This window comes from Balaenoptera physalus (genome assembly GCF_965194825.1).
Source record: "Balaenoptera physalus genome assembly, chromosome: 16".
In the NCBI taxonomy this organism is placed as follows: domain Eukaryota; kingdom Metazoa; phylum Chordata; class Mammalia; order Artiodactyla; family Balaenopteridae; genus Balaenoptera; species Balaenoptera physalus.
Window position 1 is genome coordinate 70,515,464 of NC_138898.1, and position 22,951 is coordinate 70,538,414.

Consider the following 22,951-nt stretch of genomic DNA (forward strand, 5'->3'; position numbering starts at 1 on the left):
ACAGAAACATAATTTCCTGCCAAACTTTCCATGAAACCTATTTGTTTATAATTTTTTCTTTTCATTTTCTCTCCAACCCTATAAAATCTCCTTCTTTGGTCTTTTAAAGGTATCCCCTACATCCCCTCTTTCAATGAAATTTTCTTCCAATGCTGACAAGGACTGAAAACTATTTACTCAACAGCCAGATTTTTAAACAGCAAGGACTAGCTTGGTGACAAGGTTTGTCTGATGTCATATGCTGAGGTATTTATAGGCAGGGCCTACAGCTTCTCACGGAGCTGATCTCTGGCCATCTCTGCCCCAGGGCCCAGCCTCTAATTCACCAGGACTTCTGAAGAACCTACTGCTCTCTCCTGGGGGCGGGGCGGGGGGGGGGGGACATTAATTACCACATGGACCCCAACAGAAAATGACCTTAAATTTAGGGGAATCTTTTGAACTGAGGGAAATTTTTTAAGTTACAAAATTTAATCCATCGTACAGGAACATTCTGTCCCTTGACCCCTGAGGAACGAAACAGTCCCTGCCTCCCTCAGCTTTTGCCGCTGAAGGTGGAGTTAGATAACTGTAAGAGAAATTCAGTTGTTCTCTTAGCAACCTTCTCACTGCCTTACAGCTTACAATTGGACTTACCTAGCCAGTCGAAGATTCAGGGATTTGGGATCCTGACCGTCTTTCCATCTCACATGGCTTAGCAATCTATTTGGAATAATAGACAATAAGGCAGGTCCAGCTATCTATTAATTCTGATTGTCTTTCCTCTATTGGAAAAAGTTATGTTTCTAAAAGAAACAGCTTTTAAGCTACCTACTTGGAGCTGAAAGAGAGTGGCTCCACCTCACTGTCTCTTTATCGGCCCCTGGCAAGATTTGGAGAACTCCCCTTTTGCACTTAGGATAATTAGATGATTTGCTGATCTCAGAATTCAGAGTCCTCAATCAGAATTTGATTGGCTCCACATTCCCATGAAGAAACAAATTTTCTGGAATATGCTTATATGTGGTTCTCAGAAGCTTCATTTAAGAAAAATCAAAGACCCCAAGTCAGGACATTTCTTCTAGTGAAGAGGCAGGGAAGCCAGGCCGGACACATTAAGATTCCCAAAAAGCCTTATGTCTTTGCTCACCTATAGACTGACCAAGGGAATGCCCTAGAAGTAGCCATTTAGAGCCAAAGAGCTATAAGAGAGAGTTGGTTGAGAATATATCAAGAATTTGATTTTTATCTCCCTCAGGATTCTCTTCCAGCTGGACCTGGGGAGAAACAGTGATAAACAAGAAATTTCTTGGACATGGTGGTTGGAACTACACATCTCTTCTAAGATTCTACATCACAATATAGCGAAGTCCTCAGCAAGGAGGCAGCGTGAAGCAGTGAAAAATGCATAGGTTCTAGAGCCAGACAGACCTTGGCTCAAAACCTGGCTTTTCAATGTGAAAGAGCTGGCTAACTGTAGGCAAGTTAGTCTCCTTGAACCTCTAGAGGGGGAGACAATCATATCCAACATAGGTACAAGCAAGATATCTAAAGGCCCAGGGACAAACCATGGCAAGCAACAAATAATGGTTCTCTCATGTCTCCTTTCTTCCTGAAATTTCTGCCCATCTGTGTAGGCTAATGGAGAAGAATTGGGGTCCCAGTTCTACCACTGGCTAGCTGTAAAATTGAGCTAGTTACTTTTCTAAGCCTCCATCTCTGCATCACTGAAATGGAGATAATGATAATACTGCATAAGATTGTTGTGAGAAGTAAATTTTAAATATATCAAGAGCCTTTAAAAAATAAAAGTGGCCCAAGCATCTTTCAACCTATGAGAAGCCCTAATGTATAGACTAAGCCCTAGTGAATAGACTAGGAGAGAAGCAATTAAAGATCAGTGACAGTTACGGCAAAATAGTAGGGAAAAAAAAAACACAAAAACCCACCAGGGAGCTTAGCCACAAGGTCTAGGTTGAAGAGTCCCACTGCCTGTGTTCGAATCTAGGCTCCACTATTTTAGTAGCTATCTGATTTGGAAAATATTGCTTTCTCTATATCACGGTTTCTGCAGCCATAAAATAAGGATAATAACCCACTTTATAGGAATGCTCTAAAATACCTGGCTCATAGCAAGTGCTCCATTAATATAATGGTCATCATCATCATCATCATCATCCCATGTGACTATCAAGAAAGGAAAGCTAGATTTTAGTCAAGAATGAAATTCCTTTTATTTTCTGTGTTGAGACAGATGCCATCAGTTATCTAGCTGGCACAGTGAGCCTACTCCTCTGTTTATCCAGTGCTTCTGGGGCCTGTCGGTTGGGAGTTCAATGGATAGGACATAGTTGGTGGAGTGGCCTGTGGTGGAGAGGATACCTCTTCGGGCCCTTGTTTTGTAGACTGGACACACATAAGTGTTCTGATGCAGAAACATTGCATTTTCCCCAGGTTTCAGCCAAATAATGGGCAATGGGTCATAGAGGATTTTGGGGAGAGACTCCCCGATCTGCATCGTTTCCCTATCCCAACGGGCACCTTCTAAGAAGAGTCCTTTTATGTAGGCCCCATCTTCTGGGTTATTCTCCATGACTGTTTCTTGTGTGGTTACCTGGAAGACAGGAAGCTGTGCGTTCCATTATCTGCCATTTTCCTAAATGAGGCAGCATTAAGAGATTGAAAAAGTACAAACTGGCTTTACTGTTTGCCTTTCCCAGGATGCATTTCCCAGGACACTGGGGCTTCTCTGATAATATTCCTGCCTGCTACATGGGCCAGGTCTGATTTCTAGTTAGCATGCTGCCCTTATATATGGCAGGCACAGAGAATGCACTAAAGTAAGAGCCAGGAGGCCACATTAACTGTTACCTAGCTTAGTGGCCTTGCACAATCTTTCCCCTTTCTGAACCTGGATCTGTAGTGAGGGGTTAGGTTCAGATGCATGCTGGTAAAACAGTTCTCTAGCAGGAGAAGAGAAACCTTGATTTGTAGTTTCTGTCAATTTCTGTGGTGTAAAGACTCCCACCATGGTCAATTTCAGCCTATCAATTGTTTAACAACCAGCTTTAACTGGTTCTGGTGAGTTAGTATGAGCCAGCTCCAGCATACAACTGTTTAGATTCAGAGGTGATAAATTTCTTCTGGTAAATGAAGAAAATGGTCTAGGTGTAGAAGAATAGGTGGGCGGAGGGGATTATGGTGAAGCAGAGAGCACGAGCTCCATTTAAAATCATTCAAATTCTAATCTTTTTGTTATTGTTAATGGAATGTTTTTCCCATTTCTATTTCGAAGTATTTATTGCTAGAATAGGAAAAGGATTTTTGTATATTTAACCAGTATCCAGTCATCTTACAAATTCTATTAATTCTGATAGGTGTGTTTTTAGGATTTCTAGGTATACAATCATTTCAACATCAAAAAAAGATAATTTTATCTCTTTTCCAGTGTTTATTCCCGTTATTTTGCTTTCTTATTGCATTAATTTTGGCTTAGCATTGTCTTCAAAGGCCAATCAAGGTAAGTTCATTTATAAACTAAATAAAGACCTAGGGCAATCAGTTTGTGACCTCCGGACTAGATGATTTCAAAGGATCTTTCTATAGAATTTAAAATTCTACAATGCTCTATAACAGTCCATCTTACTACTTTCTCTCCAAATATGGACTGGGTGATACTTGACTATTGGCCATTCCTTTGACTTTAAGCAAAGCACTACACAAGACCATTAACATCCTTCCAAATGAAGAGTCCACCATGTTGAATAAACAATGTGGAAGGTGCTTTCATTTTTCTCGGTACAACTGTGGCAGAATTTTCCTCTGGAAAGATTTCTTTTTATACACACAGAGACAAAGCCTTAGGAATCCTCTGATTCTGTTGGGAATAACTTTTGGAGCTACTTTAAGTCATGCTAAATACTTCATTTGTACCATCTCTGAAGTATTTGAGCCTTAACAGATCCAAATGTTTGGACTCAAGGAAAGGGACAGCACTGCTTTCTCTGGTTGGCCCTTTGAGTTGGTCTAACCCAAGACGCCCCTTACCTCAAACTCAAATCCGATGTGGTCAATGGGGATGGCGTATTTCCGAGCGTAATTCTGAGAGACACCTGTCAAAAAAGACTGTGTAAAGTAGAATCCAGAGATCCAAAAGACCACAGGAGGCCCGTTGTCAATCCATTCCTGGAGAGCCACAGAAATAAAAACGCAAAGTCAACAACACAACAAAGATTGTTCAAAGGCAGGTAATACAACGAGTCCCATAAAGAAATAGGCTTTTTCTCATTTTTCTTGAAACAGGCAGCCCTCTCAGTTTAGCTTATATTTTCCTCCTTTGAAATGAAAGTACAATGAAATATATCTCTACTTTAAGAAAAGCGCGGGTGCAGGCTGGTGTCAGGGATACGGGAGAGCGTGGTAGGGACTGTAGCAGTGGAGAGTGTGTGTCTTGTCTAAACTGAGCCACAGCCACTCATCTCCAGCAATAGTTGCCATGCAGGAATGCAGGTCCATCGTTTCAGGTCTTCCTGTTTTTGCAGGACAAACATCTGTATTTTGATATGTAACAATCCAGTGTTCATATGCTAGCTCAAATTTTTAAATAACCAAGCAGCCAGACCAAATCTATCTACTACCCCATGAGCTGTGGCCCATGAGACACCAGTTTGTGACATTTATTCTGGTTCCCACTCCTGCCTCTAGAGGCTATAATCTTTTCAAGGACTTTGAAAAGTCTCCCTCCTGCCCTCAACCCTGGTAAGACTGTTTCCAGTAGGTGCTCAGTCCCGGATGCTGTGAGGCTGCCCTACTCCCTCTGCCTCTAATCCGTCATTTCAGAACATCCTCTCCACCTGAATGAGAATGCCAGGTGCACAGTTACCCTGACTCCAAGGTACCTGGAAGAAGGCCAAGCGGGCTAGCAGGTCAGCCACGTAGCCTCCCAGGGGCTTCAGTGATGGGTAGGACTTGGCCATCCACATGGCCGGCACTTTACCCACAAGCATGCTACTGAAGACATCCTCCAGCTCCGAGGACATCAAAACCTGCCCTTTAATTGCTCGGCCAAGGTCGATGAGGCTTATGCGTACCACTTTGGTCAATCTGCAAGAACAAAGGAGCAGACTCAGCCTGGCTCTCCAGTGACCTCATTCTACCCCAAGTACACTGACTCCAAGTCTCCTTTTACTTTTCCTCCCTTTAAAAAGTCAGATAATATACATTCATGATAGAAGAATTGTAAAGATGAGAAAAAATTAAATTACCCATTATCTCACCACCTAAAGATAACTTTGATGTATATCTTTCTAGCTTCTTCTATATGTAAACACAAATTATTTTTTAATGGGATCATACTATATATGTGTTTTTTGTAATTTGTTTTTCTCTCTTAGCATATAAGGAACATCTTTCCAATTCAATAGAGACCAAACTAAAATCGTCCTTTTTAATGACTGCAAGGTGTTCCATTTAATTTAACTGTTCCTCTATCGCTGAAACATATTATTTCTAGATTGTTGTCACTGTAAACAACATTACTAGGAACATCCACCTATATTAATCACTGCGGAAATTTATAATGATATTCTTACTAAAAGTAGAATTTCTGGGTCAAAGGGTAATGCAGTTTTAAGGCTTCTGATCTATATTGCCAAAGTTGTCCTTTTTATAGACTATGAGGTGCATGCATACCTGAGAAAAGGCAGCTGAAGGGCAGCCTGAAAGATGCCAAGATCACCTGTCTCTCTCTCTGGCCTCTGTTATGAGGCCTCATCAAGTCCAGAGGGAATTCAGCTGAGAGTGCCAAAGAATCTGCTACCAGAGAGAGCTTGTCATGTCCAAAGACTTATGGAATCCCAGCCAAATGGACATGAGAATGCTCAAACGCAAGAAACGGATTCCTGGATGTGTAACCACTAAACATTTATATTAAGAGGAATTTAAGGTTCAAACGTGTTATTGGTGTATGTGCTTGGCTGAGGAGTCAAGAGCAAAACTACCCTCTGTGGGATTATGCCACAGACCTCTATTATACCTGAAACCTACTGGAAAAAGTTTTCTTTCTATTCTTGAAACTATGAGCTCTGCTAGTTTCAAGATTTTTAGTACTCAAGGAAGGAATATTTGCCCTAGAAGACACAATAATGGTTCCCCTGAATTGGAAGCTGAACTGTCATTTTGGGCTTCTCATACCACTGGGTGAATAGGCAAAAAAAAGGTAGTAGGGAAGTATGTTACAATATTGCCCAAAGTAGTTAACCCTGAGCATCACTGGAATATAAGATTGCTGTTACCCTCTTCTCTTATATTACAATGGCCAGTGGTAAAGGCTAGTGAAGGCCCCTGTAACCACCAAGAGCTCCAGTGACCTTAGCGGAGAATGAGTGGCAGAGGAGGAAAGTCATTGGCCTGGTGTCTGGATAAATGAGGACTACATCCCATCATACCAAGGTATCTGACTCAAGTAGTCAGCATCTTTGACTCACCCCCCATACTTAGCTTGGTCATCCACATGGCCAACAGCCTACTGACTCTAGGGAGTAACCCTAAGACTAAGGGAGTCAAGAAATTCTTAGTTGACATTCTTCAAGTTCACTAGTCTTTCGGCATCAGGGCTGTCCCTAAAACTGAGCAATGACCAATGAAGCAAAATGGAGACAGCAGCACTTAAGAGCATTTGGAGCAGCAAGAACCTTGACTTGGAGGCAGAAGTGATGAATTTCCTCATTTGGCCTAGATGGTGTTTGGGAACGCTTTCAGTTTTGACTATCTAGAAATCAAATCAAGGTGATCCCACTGGGCTCTATGCTCTAGTACCTGGAGGAGAAGTGAGGAGGGACTAGAATAGAAGGCCGGAGACCCTTAGCCCCATGGCCATCTTATAATAGCCCTTCCTTACCCCTGTGGTAGCGAAAATGGGATGAACTGTTCCTCACCCCTTTCTAAGTTTACCCTGATTTCACATACTGGCTAAGTGCATGGGCTCTGGAATCAGAGGGCCTAGATTCAAACTCAGTTCTGCCATTGAATGACTGTGTGACCTTGAGCAAGTTACTTAGCCCTTCTGTCTGTTTTCTCATTTGTAAAATAGTGGTAGAGGGATTACTAACTGTGCATATTTTTAAAGACTATTGTGTGGTTTGAATGCAAAGGCATGAGTGGTGCTTGGAGCCATAACTAGCACTAAAGGCTCAATAAAAGTGGCTTTAATGATTACTTTTACTATTAGCCTGTGCTTGGTATTGGTTTTAACCCCAGTTTACAGATGTCATACGAATGAACGAGAGAGAATGAATAGAAGGAAGTGATTTAACCCTGGGCCAACACATGCTGGGATGGCCCTATTTACAGCCCTTCCTACAAGGTAGGGCAAACCAACTCTTCACAGCAACCCTTATCAAGTGTCCATTCTAGTTACTGCCCATTAGATTCTACCCCTCACACTCTAACTCCCAGGATCCAAGTAAGACCGTACAGCCCACCTGTTGAATCTGATGAGTTCTTGCCTTAGGACAGTGTTCATAGATTCATCATAGACCACAGGGTACAACTTCACGACCAACTCCAAGTCAAAGTCATTGGGAAGCTTGGAGAGTAGGTCCTGGGCCAGCTCCTCAACCACTTCCTTAAAGTGTAAGCATTAGAGAGGTGAATGAGACACAAGGCCAGCGGGCTGTGGCTTTGTCCAGTTAAACCTGAAGCAGTGAGCCTTTGTCTTTTTAAACACAGTCTACAGGACCTTTCTGGGAACTCTCCTACAGAAGCCAATTCTGCCCTGAGGCGAAGGAGGATACCCATCCCACCCACACCCACCCCCCACCCCTGCCCCCAGCCTTAGGGAGGACACCACCTCTAAGCTGAACAATGAAAGTTCTGAGCAAGGGCCTGAGGGCCAGGTGGGGAATTCCTGCTCAGCCAGCCAGGTAGATTCAGGGCAGTGCTGAGCCCTGCGGAACTCCTCCAATCTTCAAGGTCACCCCTGGGAGACAATCTCCCCAGGCTCTCAGAGCCAGCCCCTTAGGACCAGCTCCTGGTGCAGGTGGGACTTTGCTCTGTGCCAGTGACATGGACACCTGGGAAGGCAGTAGGCCATTCCTCAGCATTAAGAATAGCCCATAGGGGCTTCCCTCGTGGCGCAGTGGTTGAGAATCTGCCTGCCAATGCAGGGGACACGGGTTCGAGCCCTGGTCTGGGAAGATCCCACATGCCACGGAGCAACTAGGCCCGTGAGCCACAATTGCTGAGCCTGCGCGTCTGGAGCCTGTGCTCCGCATCAACAGAGGCCGCGATAGTGAGAGGCCTGCGCACCGCGATGAAGAGTGGCCTCCACTTGCCGCAACTAGAGAAGACCCAACACAGCCATAAATAAATAAAATAAAATAAAAAATTAAAAAAAAAAAAAAAAAAAAAGAATAGCCCATGGCAGTGAGTTTAGCCAAGTAGGGAGGGGACAGGCCTAGAGGAAGAGTAGGAAGAGGAGGAGTGGGACGTGGGTGTGGGAGAGAAACACAGCTCTGCCATCCTTTGGCTCTAGGAGGCTGGAATGTACACTTTCTTCCCTCTTCCCACTGTGAGGGGAATTTCCATCCCTAAGCTGAGACACACAAACCAGGCTGCTTTATCTTCACACATATTACCACTTATGGTACTATGAACCAAATTGAGAAACCAAATACAGTCATCCCTTGGTATCCACTAGGGATTGGCTGCAAGACCAAACTCCACAGATGGTCAAGTCCCTAATAGAAAATGGTGTAGTATTTGCATATAACCTACACACATCACCCCTCCCCCCCATACTTTAAATCATTTCTAGATTACTTATAATACCTAATACAATGTAAATGCTATGTAAATAACTGTAAATACAATGTAAATGCTTTTTAATAATTGCTGAAGTGGGGTGAATGCAAGTTTTGCTTTTTGGAAATTTCTGGAATTTTTTTTTCTGAATATTTCAATCTTTGGTCGAATTCAAGGATGCAGAACCTGTGGATATGCAAGGCCAACTGTATGCAAAGTCCACAGCTGAGCAGGGTTGAACATGGAGTAGCTCAGAAGCTGGAGAAGGGAAGAGAAGGAAAGGAGAGATCAGGGTGGAGTCAGGAGATGTGGTTCTGGGCGTGGCACTGCCTCTGTGTTTCTGAATGCCTTGAAGTGGGTCAATTCTTGTAGGGTTTGTTTTGCCCTCATCTGTAGACCAAGGAGGGTGGACAGGATCAGTCCTTCACAATGTGTGGAATGATCACAAGAGACACCCAAAATGATTCCAGGTGTTTCCAGGACATGGAGCAAATAATGTTGAATCACGTGATGAGAAAGTCACACCCTTGTCAAGTTTTGGCCACCTTTTTCTTTTCATTCCCTTCAAGGAGAAAGTCTCAGGTCAGGGCTGAGACTGCTCTGTAACACTTGCTGATCCTCCCCTTTTCCCAAGGAGCCAGAAAGACATCAGCAGCATCTGGAAGAACCTAATGACGTTTAGCCTTTGTTTTCTTTTTGTGGCTGTCACGACATCATGGAAATGGTACTGGGTTTCCACTTATGGTCCTGATGTGCAGTTTTTTAAATAAATGTTTTTAAGCAAAAGAGATTTAGTTTTAAGTATTATGTAAATGGAATACAGATGATATGTGGATATAGCAATGAATCATGAAGGTTATACAGGAATAGCTGACATTTTAGAAACACTGGTGCTCTTCCAGCTCAGTATTTAAAGACTCTCAGCAGTAAGACCAGAGCACCCATATCCTCCCTCAGGGGTCTGCCAGGCCTCCACTTTTCTGCCTTCTTGGTCATCAGCCACAATACTGCATGCCCACTAGATGAAAAATTGCCTGGGAAATTGAATTCAAGCCTGGTTACCTGTGGGGACTTGCCACTCCCTCCTGACTGCCTAGGGAGGGTCAGCAGCACCCCTTGAAACAGCTGGTTGGTTTCCTGGTTGTCTTTGGTGATGTCGGCATTCTCGTGCAGGCCAAACACTTCTGGGTGGGCTGTGATAGGGAGGTTCCTGAGATATTCAATATAGGACTGGAAAGGAAATCTTCAGTTGACATAAGTTCAGGTTCCTTGGGGTCCCACAGATCACCCAAGGTTTTGCCAGAGCAGACCCATGCAGGAATCACACTGTTTCGGTAGCACAGGCCATAGACACACACACGCACACACCATCGGGGCCAAGACATCCCAAGCTTTCCCTCATAGAGGTTTTGGAGGAGTGAGTATGAGTATGAAGGTAGATGGACTGAGTATCTCCCCTCCCACCTCTGCTGGCTTCCTCCCTGCTCCCCCAGCAGTCTTAGCTTTGGAGACAAAAATTGGGTTTGGATTCAGGCAGAACAGGATTTGGATCCTAGCTCCATCTTAACCCAACTGTGTAACCTTGAGCTAGTCACCTGAAAGCCCAGTTTCCTTATCTGTAAGTGGGAAAATAAATGAGGTTATGAAGGAATAAGGCTTTGGCATATTAACAGGTACTCGATGAAAGTAAGCCCTTTTCATTCTTCCTTCAGATTTCTTGTTTTCTTCTTCCTTTTATCATTCTCCCATCCAGTTTTTCTGTCCCTCTCTTTGCCACCTTCTGAACCTTTGATTTCAAGTAGCAATTTCCATCCTGTTCACTACCAAGTCTTCACCTTAAACATCCCTCCCCCTTCTCCCCAGATGGACCCCATATTTTGAAAGATCTTGTCTACCAAATGCCCAGCATTCATTAAACAGTAATAATGTCTATCTTGTAGGCTTTTGGGAAGATTTGAAATAGCTTATGGACCCGAGTCAGGAAGCCCAAGCTATCCCTGGGCCCTCCTTGGATACACTGCAACCCTAGCCACATGGAGACTGCCAAGCCCCTCTGGGGGGACAGAGGGACCTCTCCCTCCCCTGCCCCTCACCTGGTAGGAGCCATGAGGAGGGATGTAGTAAGTGTCTCCAGGAGCAAGGCAGTAATGGTCCTGCTCAATTTCCTTACAGTAGAATGTGGACAGAAGGGATAGCAGGAGCCTTCTGTCTTTGTCATCTGTCACTCGGCCTCCATAATTACATTCCCCTGGGGACAACCGACAGAAGAAGAAGTTGAGCCCATAATGAACTTGGTCATAACCTAAAATAGAGAATTCTTCCAGCCAAGGAGCTCTGCTGAGACGCAGGGTTGCTAAAACCATGCTCAGCTTGGGATGAGACCAGGCCTTTTTGGTATTATGATTGCTACAAAAATAATACATGTTCACCATATTAGAAATTAGAAAATAGTGATAAACTGAAAGAAAAGCAATACAATCACCAATAATTCCAACAAAGGTAACTGTTAACATTTAGGCATCTTCCACACATTTGTCTGGACATTTGCGTGTATGTGTACATAAATGTGAAAGGCATTATAGAAATGTGGTTCAGGGCAAGAACTCTGGCATGAGACAGTACTGAGCTCCAATTACAGCCAGTTTCTGGGTTCCAACTTTTGCCACTTATTAGCAGTTTCTCATCTGTCTAGAAGTAGAGATAACTGCATACCTATCTTACGTCATTGTGGCTAACAACGCTTATAAAGTATTTAGTACAATGCTTAGCATATAGAAAGCATTCAATTACAGCTTTTACAAATACGTATAGTTTAGAAAATATATACTTCTTTGGGATATGACTCTCCTACCCCCATCCCCATCATCAACATCATTCTCTGAGACTCGGTTTTCTACACTCAGATTTCTACAAAAAGAATTAGGTAATTTTTTGAGGGGATATCAAATCCATCTCACCAACCCAGGATGCATTTTCTAGCTGGATCAGATTCCACAGTATGTGGGTACCACCTGGTATTTGGAAGCTGGGGACAACACACTAGTCTGCAAGGAAAAGACATCTGTGTGTGTGTGTGTGTGTGTGTGTGTGTGTGTGTGTGTGTGTGTGTGTGTGTGTGTGTGTGTGTTCGCATGCAAGGGCTCCCCTGAAGGGTGGGCTCATTTCCAATTCCAATCATTCTAGGAAGGGGCAGGTCTACGGACATGAAACAGGAAGTATGACTCAAGCTGAGGAGGCGTCAGCCTCTCTTGGTATTCGAGGGGTCTAAATGTCTAGGAGGAGCATCCTGGTGGCTCATTAAGGAAGAAGTAAGAGACTAAGGGGAAGCTCATACCTACTGAGTAATTTGAGCCCTACAAAAACTGTTTGACCTTAAGCCAGACCATCTAGATCTCTCTCTGTTGACCTCTCAGGCCTTTAGCAAAGTTTAGTTTGAACATTATAGTTTGTCCCAGCTGTAAAGAGGTTTATGACAACACTAGAACTACAATATTAAAGGGAGAGTAGTTCCCCCCTGAAGTCAGCATGCCAGTGCTAGAGAGTAGCAAAGAGGGACTACAAGTGAAGGTAAACCTTAGGTACAGAGTCATGATTCAGGGTCCCACCTCCACTCTCTCAGCAGCAAATTTTACTTCAGGGGATACCCTTATAGGCTCTGGGTTTTATGTTTATGAAGGAAGGTGCATTTCTTTACTTATATGTCTCCTCTTTGTAGCAAGAGCACAAGTTCCTAAAGGGGCCAGGATGTGCCTTATATCTCTTCTAGATTCTCCATGGGCTCTGCCACAGGGTTGGGAGTACCAGATTAAGAATGTATTTGACTTTGGCCCATCTAATTCGATAACCACTCTCCAAATAAGACCTGTCTCTTTGGTTAGTCTGTCTCTTGCGGTCAGTACAGAGCTCTAATAATCATCTCTATCTGATCTTCTTTCCTTCCAGGCACATAGGAAGGTTATAACTCCCGGGGCCTCTGGCAGTGAGGTGGGGCCAGGTGACAAGTTCTTGCACATTTAACTCCTGGCATGAGCTCTTCAGTGCTACCCTGTGGCAGTGACCACACAAGTATATGTTGAGATGGTGGCATCAAAAGTTGGTGGAGCCTTTGCCAACTGTGCCCCTGATAGATAATTACAATGAGCAGAGACCCTTGCCAATTCACACTGGACATGTAGAATGGGCAAGAAATGTCTCACACCCTTGAGATTTGGGGATTGCTTGTTATCTCAGACTAACTAGTCTATCCTGACTGGTGCAGTTGGAAAGCGACTATCCTCAAGCCAGCTGGCACAGTTGGAGCAGGTTGGTTTATGAGCTGCAGGCAGTCCAATACTAAGACATCATCCCAGGGCAATTATGCACTCATTCTGTGATCTGAAGGGAAGCCCTGGGATGTGCTTCTGTGTGGTCTGGAATAATGGGAATATGGCTCACTTCTTTGGAAAAGTTCTTTCACCTAATTAAAATCCACTGAACTTATGCTGTGTGTCATTTGGGGTTTTGTTTTAGGAGACACTGTGCTGAGTTAAGGTCTTTGTCACCTTTTACAAATGAATTTAATCACTCTAAAGCAGGATTTCTCAATCTTGGCACGATTAACATGTTGGACTGGGTAGTTCCGTGTTGTCGGGGGCTGTCCTGTGCACTGTAGGATGTTTAGCAGCATCCTTGGCCTCTACCCCGTAGTACATCCATTTAGTTGTGACAACAAAAAATGTCTCCTCAGTTTGTCAGATGTCCCCTAGGAGACAAAATCACCCTTGGTTGAGAACCACTGCTCTAAGGCCTCGGTCTTGTCAGTTGTAAAACAGGGTCACTAAAGTGAAGCTCATAAGATTGCTGTGAAGACTGAATGATGTAGATAAAGTGCCTGCCGTATGATTGGGGAAAGGATCCAGAGTGGAGGGAGGAACTTGTGTGTGACCTGGAAGATGCCCAGGTTTTTCTATTGAGCTGCATTTTGACGTTTGGCCATGGTAATCCATTCATTTAGCCCATCTATAGTTTATCTCCTACCTCTGGGATTACATGGTGTGCTTCTTGAGGGCAGTGGCCAAGTCTTATATATTTACATTCTTCCATATTATGTACTAGTATATATTGGATGACTGATAAAAGATTGCTGATGAATTGCTTTAATACAAAACAGCAAGTGTCATTTTCACCTCAGGGTACCTCTGCTGGGAGTGCTCTCCTTCCTTTTTCCCACCGCCTGCCCCCGCTTTCTTCTTCCACTTGTAAAACTCCTACTTATCCCTCAAAACCATCTTTCACGCTTTCAGGAAGTTTTCCCTAATCATCCCCACCCCATGTCTGAAATTTAATCCTTGTGCTATCTTATAAATGTTTCTCTTACTGAACTTATCACTGTACTGTTATTTATTTTGTTATATTTCCCTCCCTTTGTAGACTGGGCACCCCTTAAAGGGAGGGATTGATCTTGATTTTTCTGTGTGTGTTTTTTGTTTTTGTTGGTTTGTTTGTTTTACAATATCCAGCATGGTGACCAGCATCATTAAGAGCTCCATGTCTGTTGAAAGCATAAGTGAGTAAGTGAACAAATGGAGATGGAAGTAGAGGAGCAGGAAGGTGGAGCATAATCGTGGAGGTTTATGGTTGCCAAAGCCTCCTTCCATAAATACCTGTCAGGTAGGTCAGAGCATCCAACGGCACCTCCTTGTAGTCATTCAGAAACATCTGGATCTGCCACATACTAATCCTCAGGTCGGATTCGTTGAATTCATAAGGAATATTCCAACCTGCATGAGGCAGAGGTAAATTAGATGCTGCAGGGATGAGAGCTCTTAATTTCCACTCAGAGATTGAGCTGGTGGAATTAAGCATCATTATGGATCAAGAGCCTCTTTCAGCCCTGTGAATATCAAGCACCATGCCAACAATTAGCTTTGACATTTACTGCCAACGTGGGAGACACTCTGCCTGAGAAAACATCCATTCTAAAGTCAGTTTCCTTATGGATCTCCCCCATTTGATAAGGAAGATGTTAACATCCTGGGATTTGTGGAATGAGAGTTATTCACCCTGGCTGGAATACTGTGGTAATGCACAGAACGCCAAAAATAACACCAAAGCATAGCTAGGGAGCACTCTCTGTGACTGGGCAATAGAACTAAGTTATCTTTGAGAATTCCCCTCCTCACACTCATGGGAGAACTAGACGGCTGGCCTTGAAGAAACTATTGCTTGTATTTTCAAGTGTTATAATGATAAATGCCCAGTGGGGCTGCACAAGTGACATAAGTGCATGAACCAGGCCGGATGTAAGACAGTAGGGTATGGTAGGACCTGTGCTCAATGGAGATGTTCAATTTCCTCCTAAACATTCACATTCAAATTAAAAATATAATAAAGTAACAAAAACTTGGGTTCTGGCAAAGAGAACACAACTGGGCAGTTGACTATAAGCCAAACTGTTGTATGGATGTTTGGAGGTCTGGCACGGGTGGGAGAATGGCGGTGGGAGAATGTGGTGTGTGAGATGCAGATGTAGACGGAGTGTCCCCTTTGGCTGTCTCATCTCTGAAACCCTCAGTTGAAGGGTCAGGTGGTCTGTGGAGCTAACTGGGGCAGGTAGAAGGAAAGAGGATGTTGTGAGAGAACCACCAACAGGACGATTTGCCTCCTTTTGTAACCCAAAAGAACGGCTAAGAATACCTTAAGGTGGGTCATTTCAAGAAAAGAATCAGACGCAGCCCACGGGTGAGAGAAAAATCATCCAACCTTAAAACCATGGTGATATGGGATCTGTATTTAGCAGATGATCTGCTCTAACAAGAATATTGAGTCACTTAAGTTAGGCCATGGATAAGTTACATTAATAAAGAAAGTTATGTTTATTTTTTCAAGGAGAAGCACAAACAGATGTCCCAGCTGTATTTCTTTCATTGTTACACACAGGTAAAGAGAGCAACCTAAAATGTTATAAATTACCTGGTGACTGATTCCCCGGACAGTGGCCATGATACCCAAGCTAGGCAAATACACCAAAGGGAAGGGCCTCCAATCTTCTCATTATCATATTACTTCAGTAATTAGGGGACCTCTGATTCTGGAGCATCACCTCTTTCCCTGACATTGATATTGACCTGGTTATAGGATTGCCAGACTTGTTAAATAAAATTACAGAGACACTCAGTGAAATTTAATTTCAGATAAACAACAAACCATATTTAGTATAAATATGTCCCAAATATTGCATGGAACATACTTATACCCTATTTTACTGGCAACCCTGAGTACAAACTTGAACGCACCCCTGTATCTGTCTGTGATCTTTCCCCCAGGCAATCCAGGTATGCTGTCATCTCTCACCTAGGGGTCCAAAATTTCTCCTCTCTTGAACGACGGCATGGAAGAAGCAAAGGCCAAACAACAGCTTTTGCCACATCACTGCTTTTGTACAGCTTTGGAAGAACACGGGGTCTGAGATGGGGTCACTGAGGTAAGAGCGCAAAAGGTTGGCCCGGAGCCCTTTGGGGGGTTCATTGGTCATTTTAATCCCATTCTGGAGGATGCTGACTGGAAACTTCTCTGATGGATAGCTGGTTAACCAGAGTCTGGAAGAACAACAGACCCAATTATTTATAGCAATGCAATACATTATATTGAAAAACAGTAACAAAAAATAATAACTACCATTTATTAAGCATCACTAGATGCTGAACCCCATGCTAAGAATTTAATTTATGTCCCTTCATTTACTTTAATCCTCACAGCCACCCTATGATTTATTATCCCCTTTACCAGTGAGGAAACAGAGGCATGGAGAAGTCAAGTGGGGTTTTCAAGGACACACCACTTAGAAGCAGCAGAACCGAGATGAACTCAGGGCTCCCTGACTCCAAAGGCCCTGTCCTAATCACTACACCATGTTCCTGCCCTGCTGGATTTTCTGAGCATCTATTATGGTCAAATACTACACCCGGCACTCCAGGAGTGGCCGAAATGAGCAAAGCATTGTTTCTTGCTTCTAGATACTCACAGCCTTGCTGCTAGGAGGGGAAATGGGAGCTGGGGAGGGGAGAAAAGACAAGCAAACAGAATGCCAAGGAGTTATAAAATCAAGACCGCAGGGAGGGAGGGAAATACTGGGCCGTGGGGGTCCATGGGAAGAAGAGATTTCCACGGGGTGGAGAGAGCAGAAGTCTGCAAACTACTGCCAGGGAGCCAAATCTAGCCTAAGCCTGTTTTTGTAAATAAAATATTATTGGAACATGGCCACACCTCTTCATTTACAAATTATTTATGGACGCTTTCATGCCATAACAGCAGAGCTGAATAGTTGCAACTGACAACACGTCCTGCAAAACCTAAAATATTTACTATCTGGGCCCTTACAGGAAAAGTTTGCTGACCCCTGTCATAGAGGTCAATGGCATTAGAAATGGGTCTTGAGAATATGGAAGATTTCTTTTCTTAAATAATAAAAGTATATCTATGCCCATAAGAAATGGGAACATAGGTAAAAGTATTTAGAAAGGAAAAAAATACATGATTTTACTATCTACAGGTTAACATTTTGGCATATTGTCTTCCAGGATTTTATTCATTTGTTTTTCTTACTCAAGCTCAGGTTACATACACACTGTGGCATCCTGTTTTGTTTCATTTTTGTGGGTTTGTTTTTCTTTTTTGCTAGACATTAGAGAGGTTTCCAACAGGAGGATTTGGGGATGGAAGGTCATTAAAGACACAGGACACAGGCTGAGCAACTGCAAGGAGGAGGAAAAGTTGGGGGTGTGGTAAGGCCTATAGTGGGCAGCCTGCTGTGGTCCAGGCACAGGGCTCAGAGGGGAAGGAAGAGGCCATAACCTGGGGGCCTGTGGCCTGACTTCAGTCTGCAGATGGGTGATGTTTAACTCTCACCATGCAAACCAACACAATGCTGTAACATATTTTTGAAGTAGTTGCCAACTTTTAAAAATCTAGGGCTTTCTGTTAAAGTTCTAGATTCCCGTCTTTCCTTTAAAATCGTCATAAAATCTGGATACAAGAGGCCTGTATTGCTGCTTGGCAACAGCTGGTAGTAGGCAGTAACTGCTCTTCTCTACAGGGCATGTGCCTCTAGTTCACCACAGTCCCCACCACTCTCTACCGGTATTCAACACTGAGGCTGACTGGCCACGATGATAGCTATTGTACTGTGGAAAGTGGAAAATTTCTTGTGCCCAGTCCTCTTCACTCATTTACGTTACATTCCTCGTTGTATAGGCACTTGAGTTTGTGACTTGGGTTAAGATCATATTACAGAAGACCTTAAATGTCAACATGAATAATTTTTTCTTCATTGAGTATGTCATTGATGGTCAATGAGTCAACTCAGCATCCAAAATCAAATAGAATTCTTGAAATTAATGGATTTCCTCTTAAACTCTTACATGAATCTTATATGAGCCTTACATGAATACAATCAACTACGGCCTAATCTGGCTTTGTAAATAAACACCAAACACTTTTCTATTTTCAGGCAGACATGACTAAAATAAAAATAACCGGCAAACTTTGTTGCCTAGAGCAGGAGTTGGCAAACTTTTCCTATGAAGGATCAAAGAGTAAATGTTTTAGACTTTGCATGCCATATGGTCTCTGTCACAACTACTTGAAGCATAAAAGCAGTCGTAGACAGTATATGAGTGAGCATGGCTGTATTTCAATAAAACTTTATTTATAGACACTGAAATTCGAATTTCATATAATTTTCACATGTCATGAAATATTATACTTCTTTCAATTTTTTTCAACCATAAAAAATGTAAAAGTTATTCTCAGATTGCAAGCTGTACAAACACAGGCAGCAGACTGGATTTGGCCATAGTTTGCTGACCCCTGGCCCAGAATGAAAGAATCACTGAACATTTGAGTTAAAAGGGGCTTTGAAGTCTGTCTCATCTCATGATTCTCTAAATGCAAAAACTTAGGCCCAGTCTTGCTGGGCTTTAAAGTTCACAGAAAATAAATAGCTGTTTCCAATATTGATTAAAATTCCATGGATCTAAACAAGTATGGGATAGATCAAGTGCCTAGACTACAGGTGGATTTTTTTTTGTTTTTAGGCAAATAATTTTTAAAACTCCGATTTGCTGGCATTTAATCTACCTTCCCAGGCACATCTCCTATCACCTCCCAAAAACAATTTCTCACAGTGTATACCCAGGAATCATAGGATAACTTCTTGGTCTTTCCTTTGCTTTTACAAATGCTGCCCTTTCTGCCTGGAACATCCTTCCTGGAAAACTCCTATTCATCTTTCGGTACTCCAGGTCTTCCCCAAATTTTCCTTCCCTTTTCCATTCTTATTCAAACAAGTACAGCAGGTATTGCATGGTATCAACATTATTCATCTATGGTCTGCCTGCTACTAGACTGAGAGCTTCTTTAAGGGTAGAACTGTGTCTTGTTCATCTTTGCATTCCCAGCCATTAGCATGACGTCTGGAACTCGAGGTTGGGGCCCAGAGACGCAGTGGTGGGGCAGCATCTCACCTGAATCCCATATTGGTGCTCTCAGGAACAATCACCTCCTCACAGATCTTCTCCAGCGCAGGCATCCAGCTCGTGGCCAGATGACAGTTCTGTAAGACCACCCAGGTCCCATCTTTGATGGCAGTGTTAATCATTTTGGCAGCAATAGGGCCTTGGCCTTGGCCAAGGGAGATGGTCTGTGTTTTGGCACCTCCCATGCCAAGATCATCAGCAAATTTCAGCAGGCCTGAGATCAGGAAGAAAAAAGGCTTTTGAAAGAGAACAGGCTATTTAAGACCGTATTAAAAATAACAACACAGAAGAAGGGGTCACATTAAAATTCTGGACTCAGAAAGAAAGCCACTGGCTTTTGTTAATTATGAAATTAGCATCTTTCTGAGGAAGCTTTAGACTTCTGGTAAGATGGTGAACGAAGATACTACTGATTCTTCTTTTGCTCTAAATAGATAGACATTCTTCATGAAAAAAAATAAATAAATAAGAGTTTGAAAGGAAGAGAAATTCCCAGGTGCCAAAAATGAAGAGGGAACTCCAAACTAGAAAGGTTAGCACATAACCAAAGAACTAGGAACTGGGTTTTTCTTTTTTTTTTAATTTTTATTGGAGTATAGTTAATTTACAATGTTGTGTTAGATTCAGGTGTACAGCAAACTGAATCAGTTATACGTATACATATACCCACTCTTTTTTAGATTATTTCCCATATAGGCCATTACAGAGTATTGAGTAAGAGTTCCCTGTGCTATACAGTAGGTCCTTATTAGTTATCTATTTTATATATAGTAGTGTGTATATGTCAATCCCAATCTCTCAATTTATCCCTCCCCCCCTTACCCTCTGGTAACCATAAGTTTGTTTCCTACATCTGTGACTCTATTTCTGTTTTGCAAATAAGTTCATTTAGGAACTGGGTTTTTGTAAATTTATTTTACTAGGAAAACAGGTATTTGGACAGTGAAATTTCAAATAGATCTCTTTCACATCTCTTTTCCACAGAGGCAGCCGATGTTACACCTTTTTGTGAGTCCTTCCAGAGATATTTCATGCATTTAAGTAAATGTGTATACACTATTATACTTACATGAATTGTAGAACACTATATTTGCTTTTTTCACTTAGATTTTTCCACATCAGTACATATATAAAGGCCATATTCTTTTTCATGGTTACATAGTATTTCACCTTTGGAAAATACCATACTTTATTTAACCAGTCTAGTGGTTGGAGTTTGTCCACAGGGAATATAGCTTTGCACTTACAAGGGGTGGGACGCTAGAACTGAGACTTTTTTATAAAGTTAGGATCCTCAAACGGCTGCACTCTCATGTAAGAAGGCCAGAAATCTGCTTTGTGTTCTTTCTTTAATGATTTTTAGATGCGTTTCTTTTATGATCTTTTTTAGAGACAATATTAGTCTGCTAGGGCTGCCATAACAAACAACCAAAGATTGGGTGGCTTAAACAACAGAAATTTATTTTCTCTCAGTTCTGGAGGCTAGAAATCCAAAATCAATGTGCTGGCAGGGTTGGTTTCCTCTGAGGCTTCTCTCCCTGGCTTGTTTGTGGCCATTTTCTCATGTCATATTTTCACTGTGTCCTCAGATGGTCTTCTTCCTGTCAGTGTGTCTGTGTTCTAATCTTCTCTTATAAGGACACCAGTCATATTGGATTAGGACCTACCCTAATGACCTCACAACTGACCCTTTAAGGACCTTATCTCCAAATACAGTCACATTCTGAGGTACTGGGAATTAGGTTTTAACATACAGATTTGGGAGGGACAGAATTCAGCCCATAATACCCCCATAATACTGGGGGTTAATTCTTTTGATTGTTCTATGTGCTGATTATGCCTTATAGTGATGTATTTCTTCATGTAGTTTATAATTTTTTTATTGTTGAGTTCACAATCAGCAAGTTTGTGTTATTTTGTGGGAGTCTGATATATCTTGGGTTTTAGGAGTGCCCTAACAGAACAATTTTGCATATGCAGACACTGGTGTCCCCAGCGTCTTGCCATTCTGGATCAATTTTATGGGAAATTTCTCAGCTTGAGAATCCCATACCATAGGGTACTGTAAATCTACACCCCCTCATCTGCATGTAGCATAGGCTTGGAGTTTTAATTTCACAATTTAATTTTAATTTTAAAATTAAAATTTCATTTTAATTTTAATTCTCACTGAAGAATTGTTTACTTTTTCCACCCACGCTCCAGGACATTGATAAGCTTCCACATTGCTTCTTGAGTCAGTAGCCTAAAATTCAGAGTTCTATGGAAAAAAAAAAAATACATGGATTTGGAACAAAACAAAACTTCTAGAAATGGAAAGCACTGTCATTGAAGATAAAAACTCAAAGCACTGATTAAAAAAGCAGGTTAGATACAGCCAAAAAGAGAATTAGTGGAAAGTAAGGTCTGCAATCAATGATGCATTCAGTAGTGATGGGAACCCCAGGTCTCCAAATACCATCACCTGCTAAAGGAATTGGAGTTCCTTGGAGAAACGTTTGTTCAAGATAAGCCTGAAATATATATGGTAGTTCTACACAGCAAGGAAGTTATCAAAAACCACTGGGGTATGTGAAAAGGATACTGACACAGAGGTGCTCCCACAGGCCAAAGACTGAATAATCTGAGCATCAAAAAGAATAATGACAGCAGTGGAGTAAAATACCACTATATTTGAAACATCCAATATGTTAAAACCAATACATTAATAATCGTACCAAAAAACCCCATCTTACTGCCTAAGTAACTTTCGAGGTTACTAGGGCACCAATTCATTATTCTGAAAGCTGGTAAATAAAGAGTATGAACCAAGCATCTTTTCTGCCTGTCCTTTTTGAAGTATATTTAGAGTAAACCAAAGAGTTGATAAAGAAAAATTCTTCTTCATAGAAGAGTTCCAGCTAATAAATGTGAAAGGAATGATAGAATTAAAATATCATCATTTTGCAGCCCCTAATTAAATAATGGATCTGGGTAATGATTTTCTAAGACCGATAAAACCATTAGGCCAGTGGTTCCCATTGGCTGCACACTGAAATTACCTGAAAAGCTTTATAAAACACAGTGCCTGGGGGGTTCCCTGGTGGCGCAATGGTTGAGAATCTGCCTGCCAATGCAGGGGACACGGGTTCGAGCCCTGGTCTGGGAAGATCCCACATGCCGCGGAGCAACTAGGCCCGTGAGCCACAATTACTGAGCCTGCGCGTCTGGAGCCGGTGCTCTGCAACAAGAGAGGCCGCGATAGTGAGAGGCCCGCGCACCGCGATGAAGAGTGGCCCCCACTTGCTGCAACTAGAGAAAGCCCTCGCACAGAAACGAAGACCCAACACAGCCATAAATAAATAAATAAATAAATAAACAAAACAAAAACCAAAAAAACCACAGTGCCTGGGTCTCACCTACAAAGATTTAAATTTAATTGGTTGAGGGTGAGGCCTGCACATGGAGATTTTCTTTTTTTTTCTTCTTTCTTTCAATTTTTAATTGAGACGTTCTCTTTATTTCACTCTCATCCTTGAAAGATAGATTTTATGTTTGCATATTTTGTTTTAGCACAATGATGGTATTATTCCACAAATTGCACTGTTGCTATTGAGACATTTGTTGTCAGTCTAACTGCTGTTCTTTAGAGATAATCTTATTTTTCTCACTGACTG

General features: G+C 42.3%; 1 protein-coding gene across 15 annotated transcripts in view; it reads right to left on the bottom strand.

Annotated features, from left to right (window-relative positions):
* Nucleotides 1-2,188: 2,188 nt before the first annotated feature.
* The window catches only part of DNAH3 (dynein axonemal heavy chain 3), a 209,385-nt gene continuing 188,622 nt past the window's right edge, over nucleotides 2,189-22,951 (bottom strand). For 12 of the 15 annotated variants that reach the window (XM_082430917.1, XM_082430912.1, XM_082430911.1 and 9 more), the window contains 9 exons: nucleotides 19,284-19,509; nucleotides 16,114-16,358; nucleotides 14,424-14,540; nucleotides 10,875-11,029; nucleotides 9,844-10,011; nucleotides 7,461-7,603; nucleotides 4,878-5,082; nucleotides 4,027-4,164; nucleotides 2,189-2,593 (listed from right to left, as the gene is read on the bottom strand). In XM_082430917.1, the coding sequence (XP_082287043.1) occupies nucleotides 2,240-2,593; nucleotides 4,027-4,164; nucleotides 4,878-5,082; nucleotides 7,461-7,603; nucleotides 9,844-10,011; nucleotides 10,875-11,029; nucleotides 14,424-14,540; nucleotides 16,114-16,358; nucleotides 19,284-19,509 (1,751 nt within the window). In that variant the 3' untranslated portion in view covers nucleotides 2,189-2,239. Of the gene's footprint in view, nucleotides 2,594-4,026; nucleotides 4,165-4,877; nucleotides 5,083-7,460; nucleotides 7,604-9,843; nucleotides 10,012-10,874; nucleotides 11,030-14,423; nucleotides 14,541-16,113; nucleotides 16,359-19,283; nucleotides 21,556-22,951 lie in introns of those variants that run through there. The other 3 variants (XM_082430906.1, XR_014254974.1, XM_082430907.1) reach the window with 3 other exon arrangements.